This window comes from Carassius carassius, chromosome 5, assembly GCF_963082965.1.
Source record: "Carassius carassius chromosome 5, fCarCar2.1, whole genome shotgun sequence".
Lineage (NCBI taxonomy): Eukaryota > Metazoa > Chordata > Actinopteri > Cypriniformes > Cyprinidae > Carassius > Carassius carassius.
Genome location: NC_081759.1, coordinates 33,572,613 through 33,590,455, shown reverse-complemented (window position 1 = coordinate 33,590,455; position 17,843 = coordinate 33,572,613). Strand labels below are relative to the sequence as shown.

General features: G+C 42.3%; 1 protein-coding gene across 1 annotated transcript in view; it reads right to left on the bottom strand.

Moving 5' to 3' along the window:
• Nucleotides 1–17,843, bottom strand: part of whrnb (whirlin b) — a 69,912-nt gene that overhangs the window by 25,863 nt on the left and 26,206 nt on the right. The window contains exons 3-5 of the mRNA XM_059550810.1: nt 9,005–9,130; nt 2,866–3,074; nt 504–543 (exon numbers count right to left, since the gene is read on the bottom strand). Coding sequence (XP_059406793.1) covers nt 504–543; nt 2,866–3,074; nt 9,005–9,130 — 375 coding nt within the window. The remainder of the gene's footprint in view (nt 1–503; nt 544–2,865; nt 3,075–9,004; nt 9,131–17,843) is intronic.

Sequence of the window (17,843 nt, the reverse complement as noted above, 5' to 3'; positions counted from 1 at the left end):
ACTGAACTGCTAAAGAGAACCGATGATGGGATGGAAACAAGCAGAGCAGCTGGAATGAGTCTCGTCCTGCTGGGAGACGGCATCACAGTATTAAGGAGTGTAACATTTCTGTCACACGCTTGAGGCATTCGGCCAATCACAATGCACTGTATCGCTGGCCAATCAGAGCACACCTCGCTTTTCAGAACAATGAGCTTTGTAAAAATTTATGCATTTCAGAAAGGCGGGGCATAGAGGAGACAAAGCAATGTACATTATATGGAAAATAATGTGGTTTTTTTACCTTAACCACATAAACACATTGCATTACACTAAATACACATAATAATGTTCTTTTTAGCAATGTCATATGACTCCTTTAATATCAGCTTTTTGTATTCTTATTTCTCAGACTTCCATAGGAAAACCATAAAATGGCACATTAAATAGAACATTAACCCTAAATGCTTATATTAAATGTGAAAAATTCAAACAGGTTTGTATATCTCTTTTTTGTACCTTACCTTTACTGAACTTCCTGCTCCAACATCCACAGGCAGAACACTGTTAGGAGAGACAGAGATTTTGTTTAGTAAAATGGAATGGATAAAATGAATAGTGCATAAACTAACAACTTTATTATGACAAGATCCTCTGCAATACTTGTTTCTGATCAGTTAATCTCCAAGAGTCATTAAGTAGTCAAATATATAACCATTGTCTATAGCGCCATACTTTCACATCTCTCATATCATTCCTTGGTTTCTCTTTTCATACCAACAAAATAATTGCTAATTGGTTATATATTGTGAATCAAAAAGGATAGTCAACAAGCCCTGTAACTTAGAATGGAGATTAATAATTAATATTGTAATACTAGTACCGTGTCATCGCATTGCTAAGCTTTTCTTAGGAGAAGCTTTATGAGCAGTAAGTACTTTAATGTACAAGAATAATTTTTTTTGGCAAGTGCCTTATAATAAGTGTTATGCTTCATATGAAGGGCTTTGTTTACTCTGAATGGGTTTATTTTGCAATTGGCAGACTGCCTATACATTGTACATTACTTATTATTTGATTTCCATATCATACAGTGTGCTCTTATTGAAAGACTGACTTACTTATATAGTGGATACAAAAGAAAGTAATCAAAATGCATCTTAGAAGTCAAGACTAATGAAGCATGGAACTAAAAGGCACCTTGCCGGATATCCAGGGGAGCACTTTAGAAATGAGCACACCCTCCAGAGATCCCAATCTGCCCATTTCCATTTGGGCCATTGAGAAAGCAAGAGAGACGAGATCCCTGCTGTGAGTCATAGTGCTACTGTCATCCATCTAGCATGTCATACATATTTCAACCATCACTGCTTATAAGGCACATCATCTAACAATAGCATCTGCATCTAGCTTTAAAATCATCACACTGTTATATTTAGACACTCTCTTTCAAACCCACTATCTGTATGACTAGATTCACTGACCTGAAAATAATTTAGTAAAAGAGTGAGACCACAGTTGAATTTCAGAGGAAAGCTGAAATATTGAATAAAGTGGAGCTATTACAGTAATAAAAAGAAATTAATTAATTTTCCAAATAAATGTCTAAATGTGACCCTGGACCACAAAACCAGTCATAAAAGTAAAAATTTTTAAAATTGAGATTTATACATCATTTGAAATCCAAATAAATAAGCTTTGTTAGGATAGGACAGTATTGGGCTAAGTTACAACTATTTGAATATCTGGAACCTGGAAAAAAAATAAAAAAATATTGAGAAAATCGCCAAACGAAGTTGTCCAAACGAATCTCTTAGCAATGTATATGACTAATCAAAAATGAAGTTTAAATATATTTACAGTAGGAAATGTACAAAATATCGTCATGGAACATGATCTTTACTTAATAGCCTAATGATTCTTGCCATAAAAGAAAAATCAATAATTTTGACCCATACAATGTATTTTTGGCTATAGCTACAAATATACCCCAGCGACTTAAGACTGGTTTTGTGGTCCAGGGTCACAAATTACATTAGGTAAAGGATCATTAAACAGTGTTAGATCTAATTATTTTATTTTATAATCACCTATTAAAATGAGTGACTCTTAAGGCAGATTTCAGCAAATGGTCTCATTGATTGTTATTTTACCATCTGACATGCAGTCACAAATTAAGATCTTTTTCCAAGCATACTGTATATTACAGCTCTTTATTACATTTTTTCTGAACAGTTTGTTTATTGAAATGTAACAAAATATATCAGTAATACAACAATAGTGCAGTTACATATTTTTAATATATGAAAGCAATGGAAAACAACAACAAAAACTTAATTACATTTCTAACAAAAAGAAGGTGAAAGAAAGCTAATCAAGGTTTTGGCATATATAGGCAAAAAAAAAATCCCATTCTTTTGGATATCTAAATTGTTCTTCTTAGAACACCACAAGATTAAATGGGTAAATGTCTGAGAAAATCAAGTAACCTCACATATCCCTTTTAAAGTTGCAGAAGAGCTTTTAACAATATAACTAATTTTTACATTTTTATTAAATTTCTTACAAAGGCACATTACAGTATCTGTACAGTGCCATCAACATTAATGTTACAGCTCTGTACTCTCATTGTATGTCAACAATTGTCTCATTTACAGTATGTTTGTCTTCCTGCCATTTATTTCTTGTATGAAATTATGGGAGAAACGTCTCTGAAAAAGTTCATATTGTACATCACGTGTGGCTCTGTCAAACGTGGCACTTTTTCAGCCCAAACAGCCCGACAGCAAATCTACTTGGTGATAAAATTCCATTTTGGTGGCGTATGAATGACCAGTATTAAATGAATCACAACTAAGAACCTGAGCTCTAAAAGAAAAGCTTTACCTCTGAGTGTTGCTATTGGCCGAGCTCTCAGCGATCTGTGCACTGGGAATCCATTTGGTCTCATCCACCACAGTCCGTGCGTGAGGCAGCCGCCCCACGTCCTTTATGGTCATCAGCATGTGGTGGGAATTCTTCAAGATCTGCACAGCCTCGTCATGAGAAATGCTCCGGAAGCTACGTCCATTGACCTCCAGAATCTGATCCCCTACCTACAAAGATGGAGACAGAGAGACACTCCAAATGAGACAAAATGAAACGCAACAATGCCTGGCACACTAGCACAGGGCCCATGCATCCCAAGAACCTGTTTGAAAGAGCTGCAAGCAAATTTACACATGGAGATATCAATTACGGCTGATAACTGATGAACAAGCTGTCCCTTCAGTGTGATTTGTACTTGAAATCATTTAATCTGTATTGCCAGAGCTTTTGCAAAGTGTGGCAGATAGACAGTTATGAATATCATCTGTCCTGTTTCCAAATTCCCTCAGTAACAGACTGACAGGAAGTGATGGGAGTAGACAATGAAGAGAAAGAGGACCATTCACTGGAAATTATTCAGTTACAAGCTACAAATAAAGAGCTCAATCTGTTCTCATTAAACCTACTCAGCCATAGCTGAATATTAGTGTGTTCTGCAAATCAATATAATGAACATAACTCATGAAAAACTCTCTGAGCAGTTCAGCACAGTGGGACAACAATCAGTGACTATAACACTGTTGTTTTACTGTGTCTAAATCATCTCGCATCTTAATATCTCATGTCATGAATCCATTAAAGGGACAGTTTACGCAAATGTTGAAATTCTATCATTATTTACTTACACTCAAGTCATTGCAAACATCAAAGAGTCTATTATTTTACCGCATATTTCATGTATTTCAAGGTTGCGATGTCTTAAAACTCATCCTGACTTTTTTCATCTAGTCAATAAAATAAATACCCTGCCAGCTTTTGTCTTAGCAAGACAAATTCTAAATGATGGATGGATGTTCTATGAAATGATAGAAGGAGAAAGAACCGAACAAAAAGGCCCAGGAAACTGCAGACTGTAGACCAGTTTTCAAATTGAAGAGGAGATTTTCCCGCTTTTAGACCCTCCTTAAAAAAACCTTGAATATTCCTGTTCCTTTCACTGCAAAAAAAAAAAAAAAATTAACTATTGACATAACATGATTTTTGTTTGCCCAACAGTCTTCCATCACTGGTGCAAACCAAACCTTTTCCATTACTCCTTTTGTTCTCCTCAGCAAAGGAGAAATAATAAAGAGAGATTAGTTATCGACGTGTGTCTGTTTCTTCCTCTCTGTGCAAACGTTCTTCATGCAGTGGAGTCAGCAGCCAGAACGCACTATAACTCACTGTTGTAGAGAGAGAGGAATAGTGAAAGAAAGACAGAGGGAGAGAGGGAGTGCGAGAGAGGGTGATTTAAAGCTGCAGGAACTCAAGGATCCTTCATTTACTCACAGAAGGGAAACCACTGGCATTCTTCTACCAACCATTTCTTCACCTTTATGACACTCTTCAATGCTCCGCTGCACTCTGCATCCCTCTATTCTAGCATGACTACTCCTCCACCCTCTGCACCATTACACCATTTTCTCCACCACTCTTTCATCCCTCCATCCCACTCTCCTCTAATAGCCCTCTACATGAATATATCCTTTATTAATCCTTTGGGGACAATCAACACTAACATTAAACATGTACTGCACAAATGTATGAAAGCAAATGCAGTATTGCTAAACAGCTGAGAGGGCAAAACATTCAAATAAACACAGTGAGACATGCATTTCGTATGCATTACCAGAATGGACTCAGACTGTTAACAACACTAAAATATGACAAGAGTGCAATGGAGTGTTAACTATACACACCCTGTGTGCATTAAAATGTATTTAGACATTTAAGCCAAATTAAATGTAAAAAATAACAATAAATAATAATAATAATTTTTAATAATAATAACAATAATTCTTAATAATAAATAAATAATAAATGACTATGAAAATTGTACAGTAACACTGAAGGCATCAAAACTATGAATTAACACATGTGGAATTATATATGGAATTATATACATAACAAAAAAGTGTGAAACAACTGAAAATATGTCATATTCTAGGTTCTTCAAAGTAGCCACCTTTTGCTTTGATTACTGCTTTGCACACTCTTGGCATTCTCTTGATGAGCTTCAAGAGGTAGTCACCTGAAATGGTCTTCCAACAGTCTTGAAGGAGTTCCCCGAGAGATGCTTAGCACTTGTTGGCCCTGTTGCCTTCTGTCTGCGGTCCAGCTCACCCCTAAACCATCTCGATTGGGTTCAGGTCCAGTGACTGTGGAGGCCAGGTCATCTGGCGCAGCACCCCATCACTCTCCTTCTTGGTCAAATTGCCCTTGATGCCTTCAGTGTGAATCTACAATTTTCATAGTCATGAAAATAAAGAAAACTCTTTGAATGAGAAGGTGTGTCCAAACTTTTGGTCTGTACTGTACACCCACTGACAATTGCATTAAATAAGCTGGATGCAATTACAAAAATGTCTCAGAAAATGCAACAATTCAGACATTTTTCCAGGGCCTATCTATGTGTTATATATTATAAAGCAACCATGTATCCATTAAAATCAAACAAGCTTAATCTTGCTTCACTCTCCTTTATGTACTCTAATAAATCCCTATACACAAATGGTTATTAAGAGAGTATGGGTCTGTCCCAAATCAAGACTTGAAACACCTTAAGGAGCAATAACTATGTTGGACTATAGACATGACCAATATAAGCTCTTGTATGGCTTCTCACTGGGTCATTTTGTAGCTCTATTTCCATGCTCGGTCGCCTCTGGCTATCTCTTTGTGTTCTCCAGGTGGGTTTAAATGAAACAAATATAAAAGACTCAGACAAAGTTATTAAACCGCAGGCAGGCTTCAGGCCCCCTCTTAAATATACAAACACACTGCTTGGGCCTCGCACATCCATCTGTCAGCTACAGTTTCACCAGACACTGGCAGTGGTGAGGCACAGATAAATGTGTCTGACGGATGTCCGCCACAGATCCAGGTGAGCCCATCTCATCTCAGAGGGGAACGGACATTAATTAGGCCCAGTGTTGAGCTACGCAGATGGGACAGATGCCGAGCCATCAGTCAGTTTTACCTCCAGCGCAGCTGAAAGTTTAATCTGCATGACTCTGAGTTCAGCAGACAGGGAAAGGGTTTATGGGAAATAGTGGGGGTGGATGCTTGAAGGGAAATGCAGTTCAGACGAAAGGAATTATGGAATAAGTTCAAAGGCCAGGAATTTTGCCAGAAGCTCTAACTAAAAAAAGAGCTAGTAGGAGGATCCAAAACTTTGTTGGACTAAGGAACACTGCTTTGTACTCCACACACACACACACACACACACACACACACACACACACACACACACACACACACACACACACACACACACACACACACACACACACAAACACACACACACACACACACACACACACACACACATGATAGGCAATGATGCACATATAAAATCAAGGATGCATTAATATTCTAAAAATGTTCTATTTCAAACAAATGCTGTTCTGTAATTTCACAATATTACGTTTTTACTGTATCAAATTAATAGCTAAACATTTCTCTAAAGAGGGTAAAAAAGATGTGCTGTCAACATAAGTAATTATTTTCCTTCAGGACTGTGACAAAATAAAAGAAAACAGTGGTATTTGCTTCAGGACAGAGAAAATATAAAATCGTATTATTTTTATTTGAAAAACAACATGTTGCTTTTGTAATATAATGCTAAATATATATTTTTTCAAACAGTAAAATGGGTGTTTGTCAATGAAAATATATATGGATCGTCACTATACTGCAAGTCACATAAATTCCACTTAGGTTAACATACTTGTCCAATAAATCTTTTTATCAAGACACAAGAAACATTTGCCTCTGATTCTCAAAGCTTTTGAAATTTTAATTAAGCATATCATTCATGGTAAGTGTGTCTAGCATCCTTTCATTGCTTATTTAGTTCTGCTTCAAGTGTCTATAAGAAAGAGAGTTTTTCAGTGGTCTAGACAGAGTTCTTGAGTAGAACCTCTGGTCAAATGATGAGGGGTTCATTGAAGAAGCACTAAAACCAAAACAATTATAGATAGAGCAAAATGAAAAGCCTCTCCAAAAAAGCAAGCAGTCAATCTTTCATCTCCTCATTGCAACCACCGCTCTCCATTAAAGCAGTACTGCAACAGTTGTTTGTCCAACAGAACACTGTTGAGCTAAGTAGATTTATGTGTTCTTGTAATATGGTAAGGTTTAAATCTATCGTAAGGAAAGTAATTTTTGGGGCTGATAATTACAATATGCAAATAAATGGACAAAAAGTGGGACCTTTTCCCAGTAATTTCTGGGAAAGCTGCAATATGGAGGTAGAAATTTTAGTAACATTCAAAGCATGTGGTATAGTGTAAGTGCAGGTGTATATGCAAGGTTATTTGTATGTACAGGTTATGCAAGAGCTCTTTTTGTATAAGCTGATATCAGCATAAAAGTGGATTTGACCTTAAGTCATATAATAACCAATGTTCTCCTACCTCACTGTCTGCTGCCTGCAAGGTAGACCTTCTTTAAAGTAGATACATCTATTAAATTTGTGGCACAGCATGTACTACATGTAACATGTATTGAATGCAATGCAAGAAGCTTCAGATAAAAGTGTTGCATAAATGTTATGTTTCCAGTGTAGAATGAGGCGCCTCCCCTCTACTTGTTACAATAAAAAAACAGCAACGCATAGTATACATTTTTATATATAGCCATTTATACGGTGTACAAATTATAAAATAGTAAAATATCATGCTATTATTCAATATTATAAAGATAAACAATAAAAAATAAAATAAGTTGGCATTTATACTGCACACTGATTTTTGTCATTTCAGTGCAGATGCACCAGATTTTCTAACACTGCCATCCTGATCCAGCATACATTCTACAAAATTATCTCAATATTGTGTTGTCTCACTATCCTGCCAAAATTATGATAAGAAATGTCTGACTTTTTATCACCAGCTCAAGTAAACACCAGCCCTGACATGAGACGATTACAAATCAACCCTTTTGTTAATATTTTCCCCATGCAGCAAAGCAGCAAGAATACAAATGAATGGTTGTGGACATGCAGAAGCACGGAGCTGAATTACCAAAAAGGTGATGTAAAATATTTATCTGTCTCTGGTAGGCCAGAGCTACTGTAGTTGCTGAAGCCCAATCACTGAATAACTCAAGCACATAAGGTTACAAAGAGAGACAGAGACTGAGGAAGAAGACGGGTAATATCATGAAAAATAAACACAATAAAAAAAAACAAAAGTTTATTATTATGAACAAAACAATTCATTTCAACAGATTAAAGCAGACTGATGCTATGATGAAGACTTGTGAAGGCTTGTGATATTTTCCAAAAAGTCTACCCGGCCCATTCTCCGGCTGAATGGAGAAAGAGGAAACATCTTTCATCTTTCTGTCCATGGACTGATGCCAAAATGTTAAGAGCTCGCTCAATCTTTTATGAGGCCAGCTTTGGATTTAGTGTCGCTTTGTTTCTACCTCTTCCTGCTTGGCAGAGGCCACCTCAACCAATATACTCACATCACAAATTTAACTAGACACACTAAATGCAGTCATGTTGAACCCCAGCAACACTTTTGGCCACTTGCGGCTTTACAAAAAAATAAAGTCAGATGTCAACATGTCTGAAACAATTTGTGTTTGTTTTAAGCGAACAGATGAAGAATACTCCCAGTCAAAACACAATGACTTGCATTTTCAAACATGATTAACTTTCCTGTCAGATGTCAGATGGCATGTAAATTTTGCACCCAGTAAATGAGCTGTTTTCAACAAAATCATTATTGATGAATCACTGACTGACTGAATCTCTGATTGACTGATGACTTCTAGCAACCTTATTAACAACTCACTGCACACTGCTCCCATCCAAAAAAGATTTAGACTGAAATAAGACTCACATCCGAGTCGAGGCACAAATAACTGTATTAAAGTCAAAGTAGGCTCTCAGATAGTCTAATATATGCCTGGTTAGTTTCTTCAATTGTGACTCAAGATATTTTACCTTTAGTCCGCTGTACTCTGCAGCAGACCCTCGGTCCACTCCGGTGATATAAATGCCCAGAGCATACTCAGCACCTCCACGGATCATCAAACCAAGAGATCGCCCATCATCCAGTGAGATATTCACCTAGGGAGAGAACACACACATTTGTATTTTATCCTGCTCATCTCACTTGTTTATGTATTCACTAACAAGTCTTCACACCAGCGCAACTCCTAAAGCAATCCAACAGTACACGTCCAATACATTCTCTAGCTGAGCAATAGGCTCCCTGGGGAAACTTTGGGATTGACAGCCAAGAAAGGGTAAAAAAAGTTCAACTTTATACAAATGAGAGGAAAAACAGCTGTGACGTCTGCCACAAGTGTTTCAAAACCTGCCGATAATGCTGGAGTTTGTGTTGAATTCAATGCATAAATCACATCTACATATTTCTAGATTCATCTTAGATTCCAAACTCAGCTTTGCACTCTTTCAATTCAATTACATTTCATTCAATATTCAATTTAGGCTGTATGTCTAATTTAAAAAAAAAATCACTTTTTTCCATCTGTAATCTATTGTAATTGGATACATTTATTAGTTTCATTAACTTTAGACACCATAAATATGTCATTTATGGGGCACTGTGTTTAACAGCATTTTGTGTGTGAATGTGTTTGTGCACTTTGGATGGGTAAAATTCAGAGCACTAATTTGACAGAATTAAATAATATTTTTACACATTTTGCATAATTTGACAAATTGTATGTTATGGTACTTTAATGTGACCTTCATACAATGTAAAAAATCTTTTTAAACCTGTCCTTTGAACAGACTCCTCTTACAATGACTGCATATTGAAATAATTTCGAGTACATACTAAATATAGACAGACTGCTGCACATTTTACAGGCACAGCTTCAAAGTAGCAGATATCCAGAACTGTAATTGAACACATATGACACAATGGACTATTAGTTAGCGGGTGGGATATTTACCCCCTAGTTGAGACTGTGGTTGCACACTTCATTTTGCTCATCAGTTATGGACGCCCCATAGCTAAAGGAAAATGCTGAGGCAATGAATTGGAGGTGACTATAAATTGACTCACCCACCCATCAGGATTCTAGTGACGTTCGATATGAATGAAATACCAATAAGATTCAAGTCTGGAATGCAGCACAACCAACCACTGCGGCATCTAAACATGATGAACATTTACCAATAAATCAATTAAAGCAGTGTTTATGACCTCTCTACGGGCTTGAATGTGTGTTTGAGGTAATTATGTTTCATCAGTTCTCATTTGTCTTACATTGTTTCATACTAAAACAATGCACAGATTCTCCTGAGCATTATTCAGACTATCAATGACGGTACATTCTGTGTCTGTTTGTAGAATAATGAAGCAGCCACATTCTGACCTCTGACAGAGGCATGTACATATCACAATCCCTCATAGTTTTGTCTGATTGGTTACACTGATGCAATGTACTGATTATTGGCTGGATCTACAAAGAATTCAAAGTGTCTCATGACCTTAAATGTCAGCTCTGCAGATATTAATCTAAAATATCAATATTATTAAACACAAATGTACATGTGTAGACAATTCAGTACACAAACATCCTTATTCATTCATCATGCATTACACATAGTGTGATAAATGTGTAATATGGATTTGGCTAGTTCATCTTAACTCAAGATGATAGTTCAAATGAGTCATATCAATCACATTGACATAGAGAGAATTTCAGGTAAGCCGGGCCCAAAGCATGCCTGAAATACTCTTTCAGCAGCCCCACATCTGAACCAAAACAGCACAGACCCCTGCTAAAGAATCTCTGCAGCTAACATGCTCCACTGCCTCCATCCAAAACAAATAGATCACTGTCAGTGCTTGTAATTAGGTCTACCTTGAATCATCCACAATCAAACCTGAGAAACAAACAGTTTTTGTTGTTGAATTAACCATTGTCTGGAGTTTAGACAGTTATTATGAGTTAAAATCTCTGTGTCTGCATTTATGGCATTATAGAGTTTGCATGTGGTTTTATAGGCAGTTGAAGGAATAGTTCACCAAAAAAAGAACATTTTGTTATCATTCACTCACCCTCATGTCATTCCAAACCTGTATAGGTTACTTTCTTATGTTTAACACAAAATAAGATATTTTGAAGAATTTTGAAGAACCAAACAGTTGGTGTCCCCATTGACTTCCATAGTAGGGAAAGAAATACCACAGAAGTCAGTGGGGACCATCAACTGTTTGATTACCAGCATTCTTTAAAATATCTTCTTTTATGTTCAACATAAGAAAGAAACTCATACAGGTTTGAAACAACATGAGAGTGAGTAAATGATGAGAAAATAAAAACATTGAGGTAAACTATCCCTTTAAGGTCCAAAATAAGGTCCACATCTGTCAGTTAAGAGAAGTGAATTAAGAGAAACTTATTTAGCATTATTTTAGTTTTTACAGATATTATTATTTAAAAGGGTCCAATTATGCTTTTTCACTTTTTGAATTTTAGTCAGTGTGTAGTGTGTATGTTTTTCTACCTTGCTGGGCATTTTAACACAGTTATTACACATGCACCTAAATATTTATGTATGTAAATATGTATGTTCAGGGCTCCAGACTGCGACCATTTTTTCTGCCTGTGTGACTAAATTTTGTGTGCGATCGCACTGGCACGACCACCTTATTGTTCAACTGTTTCAGAAACTGAAAGCATAATGAAACATTGCTACTCGTTTGTGTCATGTCCGCTGTCTGATCACCCCGTTCTTCGGTGTGTGCGTGTGTTTCTGTATATGTCTGCAGCTCGTGTGCACATGGTGTTTGGTTTTGGTTTTGATCGTTCGTCTTGCACCTATCTGTGGCGTTCATCCCTCCCCCTCATCACTACTGTTTCCGCTTCTAATTGTTTGACTCCGCTCACCTGAATTCAATGTCTGTTCATCTCTTGCTCTATTTATTCTCGTCTGTCGCGCCTATCGGTGCCAGATCGTTGTTCGTCAATAGTCCCGGTGTAGTCTTTCTGTCTGATCCTGTCAAGCCTTGTTCTGTCGTGCCATTGTTTGCTGCTACTGGTTTTGTTTTGTTTTTCTATTTTTCCCCTCCCTCATTTCCTAGACCGGGCACCGGCATACTTCTGAAGAGTTTTGTTTGCTCCGTCACTGGCTCTCTCGTGGCTTCCTCCCCTCACCGCTCTCTACGCGGCCGCGCCGTTGGGCACCCCCTGCCGGGCATTTTTGCAAGGACATTGAAGTCTCTTATTTTTGTTGGACCTTTTTCCTCATTTCCCGGCCTGTTTTTGTTTGTTGGAGGGAGCTTTTCTTTTGACTTTTTTGAATAAATTGGTCTCACACTGTAACCTGCATCTGTGTCCAGTTGTGTTCCTGACAGAACGATCTGGCCAAGATGGACACAGCAGGTGCAGATCCTGTCAGAACCGCAGTCACCCAGCAGGGTGTTCTTTTGGGCCAGCACGAAGCCAGACTGACGAACACCACAAGGGAGGTGGAGTTTCTAGCCAACCAAGTGGCTGAGCTGACCAACCGCATCCAAGAACTGCAACGAGAGGCTGCTCAGGGTGGTGCAGTTCACCATCTTCCTCGCCATGAGCCTGAGCCCCGATGCAATAACCCACCACCCTATGATGGGGACCCCAATTCCTGCCGGGCCTTCTTGTCCCAGTGTTCTGTGGTGTTTGCCTTGCAGCCACGCATATACGCACTTGAGATATCCAAAGTGGCTTTTGTATTGACTCTTCTAACCGGCAAGGCTAGAGACTGGGGAACCTCCGTCTGGTAGACTAAAGCTCCGTGTTGTGCTTCTTTTAAAGATTTCCGGCAGGAGATGGAGAGGCTATTCGACCGCTCTGCCAGAGGTCAGGAAGCGGCTGACCAGCTAGCACGGCTCCGTCAGGCGGGTCGCTCCGTAACAGACTATGCAATTCATTTCAAGACTCTGGCAGCTACCTGCGATTGGAATGAGGAGGCCTGTCGAGCTATGTTTCGTGCTGGGCTAGAGGATGACATCCAGGATGAGCTGGCCACTCAGGACCTGCCACGTGATTTTGACGATCTTGTTAACATGGCGTTGCGGATCGAGGGTCGCCTTCGCCGCCGTCGTCAACGCCTGGCAGTTCGTGCACCCTGGAGGACTGAGGAGTCGTCATCTGTTTCCCCCACAGAAACCACTGAGCCTGAGCCCATGCAGGTGGGGCGCCTTCGGCTCACTCCTCAACAGAAGCAGCAACGCCTCGCCCTAGGGCTATGTCTGTATTGCGGCAAATCAGGTCACTTCGCAGCAGGCTGTCCGCTAAAAGTCAAGGCTCACCAGTAAAGAGGGGGATCCTGGTGAGCGCTACCCCTTTATTGCACCCCCCCTCCTCTCGCACTCTCCTTCCTGTCTCCATTCAGTTTGGTGATGTCCTTAACTCCTGTACTGCACTGGTTGACTCGGGAGCTGAGGGCAACTTTATGGACCTCTCTCTAGCCACCCGCTGGGGAATTCCTGCAATTCCTCTTTCCGAACCTATTCCTGCCCGTTCATTGAATGGCACTTTGATCACAACTGTCTCCTATGCTACTCCTCCTGTCAATCTTATAGTCTCGGGCAATCACCGTGAGGTGACCACGCTGTACCTTCTTGAATCCCCGAGTGCTCCCATAGTTCTGGGGCACCCGTGGTTGGTGCAACATGGCCCTCACGTGGATTGGTCCAGCAACTCTGTCTTGTCTTGGAGTAAGTTTTGTCTTGCGTCTTGTTTGGGTGCTGCCTCTTTCCCTGTGTCTGTGTGTCCTGTCTTGCAGGTGGAGGCTGCTGATTTGAAAGGGGTCCCGGTGGAGTACCACGACCTGTGCCAGGTGTTTAGTAAGTCCCGGGCCACCTCCTTACCTCCACATCGCCCTTATGATTGTGCCATTGAGCTCCTCCCAGGCACTTCTACGCCCAAGGGTCACTTGTTTTCCCTTTCAGGTCCTGAAAGAGAGGCCATGGACAAATATATTAATGAATCCCTCAAAGCCGGTCTCATCCGACCCTCTTCATCTCCTGCAGGTGCTGGGTTCTTCTTTGTCAAGAAGAAGGACGGCTCCTTGCGTCCTTGTATAGATTATCGAGGCCTGAATGACATCACTATTAAAAACAGGTACCCCTTGCCTCTTATGTCGTCTGCCTTTGAGCTATTGCAGGGAGCCAAGGTCTTCACCAAGCTAGACCTTCGGAATGCCTATCACCTAATCCGCATACGTGAGGGGGATGAGTGGAAGACAGCTTTCAACACACCCACGGGACACTTTGAGTACCGGGTCCTACCATTTGGTCTGACCAATGCCCCAGCTGTCTTCCAGGCCCTGGTTAACGACGTGTTGAGAGACATGGTGAATCGCTTTGTCTTCGTGTATCTTGATGATATCTTGATATTTTCCCCATCTCTGCAGGTACACACTCAGCATGTTCGCCAGGTGTTACAACGGCTGCTGGAGAACCAGCTCTATGTTAAGGCGGAGAAGTGCGTCTTCCATGCCCAGTCGGTTCCGTTCCTGGGGTTCGTTGTTTCCGCGGGGGAGATCAAAGCGGACCCCTGTAAGGTAAGGGCCGTTGCCGAGTGGCCAGCTCCTGACTCTCGTAAAGCTCTGCAGCGGTTCCTGGGGTTTGCCAACTTCTATCGGCGGTTCATCCGGAACTTTGGTCAGATTGCTGCACCTTTAACGGCACTCACCTCTCCCAAGGTACCGTTCAAGTGGAATACTGGGGCACAGGAGGCCTTTGATAAATTAAAGTCCCGTTTTATCTCTGCTCCTGTCTTGTCTATTCCAGACCCTGAACGTCAATTCATTGTTGAGGTGGATGCCTCCGATGTCGGAGTGGGCGCGGTCCTATCTCAGCGGTCGCACGAGGACGGAAAGGTGCATCCCTGTGCCTTCCTCTCCCACCGCCTGAGTCCCCCAGAACGGAATTACGACATAGGTAATCAGGAGTTGTTGGCGGTCAGGCTGGCTTTGGGGGAGTGGCGTCACTGGTTGGAGGGCGCAGCTCGGCCCTTCCTGGTCTGGACGGATCACAAGAACCTCGAGTATATCCGTTCGGCCAGGAGGCTGAGCTCCCGACAGGCTCGCTGGGCCCTCTTCTTCGGCCGGTTCAATTTCACGCTGTCTTACAGGCCCGGGTCCAAAAATGTTAAGCCCGATGCTCTTTCTCGTCTCTTTGAGGTTCCTGGGAAGGAGGAGTCAGCAGACACCATCTTGCCCAAGGGGGTGGTGGTGGCTTCCCTCTCTTGGGACATCGAGAGACGAGTAGAGGAGGCCCTAATTAAGGGGCCTGTGCCGAAGGGGGGTCCAGCGGGTAATCTGTTTGTTCCCACCAAGTTGCGTTCTGAAGTCATCCAGTGGGGTCACTCGTCCAGGCTGGTTTGTCATCCAGGAGTCCGGAGGTCACTGGCTGCCATCCGCCAGCGATTCTGGTGGCCATCCATGGCCAAGGATGTCAGGCAGTTCGTGGCTGCCTGCTCGGTGTGCGCTCAGAACAAGACTTCCAATGCGCCTCCCGTTGGTCTGCTCCACCCGTTGCCCATCCCTTCTCGCCCCTGGTCACATTTGGCCCTTGATTTTGTCACTGGCCTTCCGGAATCTAAGGGTAACACCGTCATTCTTACGGTGGTGGACCGTTTCTCTAAGGCGGCCCATTTCATTCCCCTTCCCAAGCTCCCCTCAGCCAAAGAGGCTGCTCAGGTGATGGTTGATCACGTGTTCCGGATTCATGGTCTTCCGGTCAACGTGGTCTCTGATAGGGGTCCCCAGTTTGTCTCTCGGTTTTGGAGGGAGTTCTGTCGGCAGATCGGGGCCTCTACGAGTCTGTCTTCAGGATTCCATCCCCAGACCAACGGGCAGTCTGAGCGGGCAAACCAGGATTTGGAACGTACTCTTCGCTGCCTGGCATCCCAAAATCCCAGCTCCTGGTGTCAACAGCTATCCTGGGTAGAATACGCCCATAACTCCCTTCCGGCTTCTGCCACAGGTATGTCCCCATTCCAGTGTTCTGTCGGTTATCAACCTCCCTTGTTTCCCACACAGGAACCCGAAGCTGCGGTCCCGTCTGCTTTGGCCTTCGTCCGACGGTGTCGACGCACCTGGAAGAGGGCTAAGGCGGCCTTGGCCCAGGCTAGTAGGCGGACTAAAGCAGCGGCTGACCGTCACCGGACTCCTGCTCCCCGCTATGTGTGTGGTCAACGGGTATGGCTCTCCACCAAGGACCTGCCTCTCAGGGTAGCCTCACGCAAGTTGGCACCCAGGTTCATTGGCCCATACCGGATCACCAAGGTCCTGAGTCCGGCGGCGGTACAGCTCAAGCTCCCTACCACGCTTGGTCGGGTGCACCCTGTTTTCCATGTTTCCAGGGTTAAACCTGTGTTCCATTCCCCTCTTGTTCCTTCTGCCCCAACCCCCCCTCCCCCCCGTCTAGTGGATGGCTCCCCGGTCTATACGGTGCGGAAGTTGCTAGATGTCCGACGTAGGGGTCGGGGCTTTCAATATCTTGTGGACTGGGAGGGCTATGGCCCAGAGGAGAGGAGCTGGGTTCCGGCCCGGGACATCTTGGATCGGACACTGGTCGAGGACTTCTACCGGCGACGAGGTGAGCCCCTTCCTGCGGCGCCTGGTGGCGTCCGTCGGAGGGGGGGTACTGTCATGTCCGCTGTCTGATCACCCCGTTCTTCGGTGTGTGCGTGTGTTTCTGTATATGTCTGCAGCTCGTGTGCACATGGTGTTTGGTTTTGGTTTTGATCGTTCGTCTTGCACCTATCTGTGGCGTTCATCCCTCCCCCTCATCACTACTGTTTCCGCTTCTAATTGTTTGACTCCGCTCACCTGAATTCAATGTCTGTTCATCTCTTGCTCTATTTATTCTCGTCTGTCGCGCCTATCGGTGCCAGATCGTTGTTCGTCAATAGTCCCGGTGTAGTCTTTCTGTCTGATCCTGTCAAGCCTTGTTCTGTCGTGCCATTGTTTGCTGCTACTGGTTTTGTTTTGTTTTTCTATTTTTCCCCTCCCTCATTTCCTAGACCGGGCACCGGCATACTTCTGAAGAGTTTTGTTTGCTCCGTCACTGGCTCTCTTGTGGCTTCCTCCCCTCACCGCTCTCTACGCGGCCGCGCCGTTGGGCGCCCCCTGCCGGGCATTTTTGCAAGGACATTGAAGTCTCTTATTTTTGTTGGACCTTTTTCCTCATTACCCGGCCTGTTTTTGTTTGTTGGAGGGAGCTTTTCTTTTGACTTTTTTGAATAAATTGGTCTCGCACTGTAACCTGCATCTGTGTCCAGTTGTGTTCCTGACAGTTTGAGAGTAGAGCATGGTTTATCCACCTCTTTCTGGGGGGTGCTACAGTAAAAAAGATGAGGTGGCGAAAGCAGTATACCAATGGTATTTTGTGTGCTAATTAGTGAAGAGCTAAGTGTTTTTTGGGTCTTTTCTACTGTCGGGCCAGTGTGAGGCAGTGTTTTCAGTAGTACACCCCAAAACAAAATCAAAACTTTGTAAAAGAGCATAATATCAATATTATATAAAAAAAAAAGTGACATGACATTCAGCCAAGTATGGTGACCCATACTCAGAATTCGTGCTCTGCATTTAACCCATCCAAAGTGCACACACACAGAGCAGTGAACACACACACACACTGTGAACACACACCCGGAGCAATGGGCCGCCATTTATGCTGCGGCACCCGGGGAGCAGTTTGGGGTTCGATGCCTTGCTCAAGGGCACCTAAGTCGTGGTATTGCCGGCCTGAGATTCAAACCGACAACCCTAGGGTTAGGAGTCAAACTCTCTAACCACTAGGCCACGA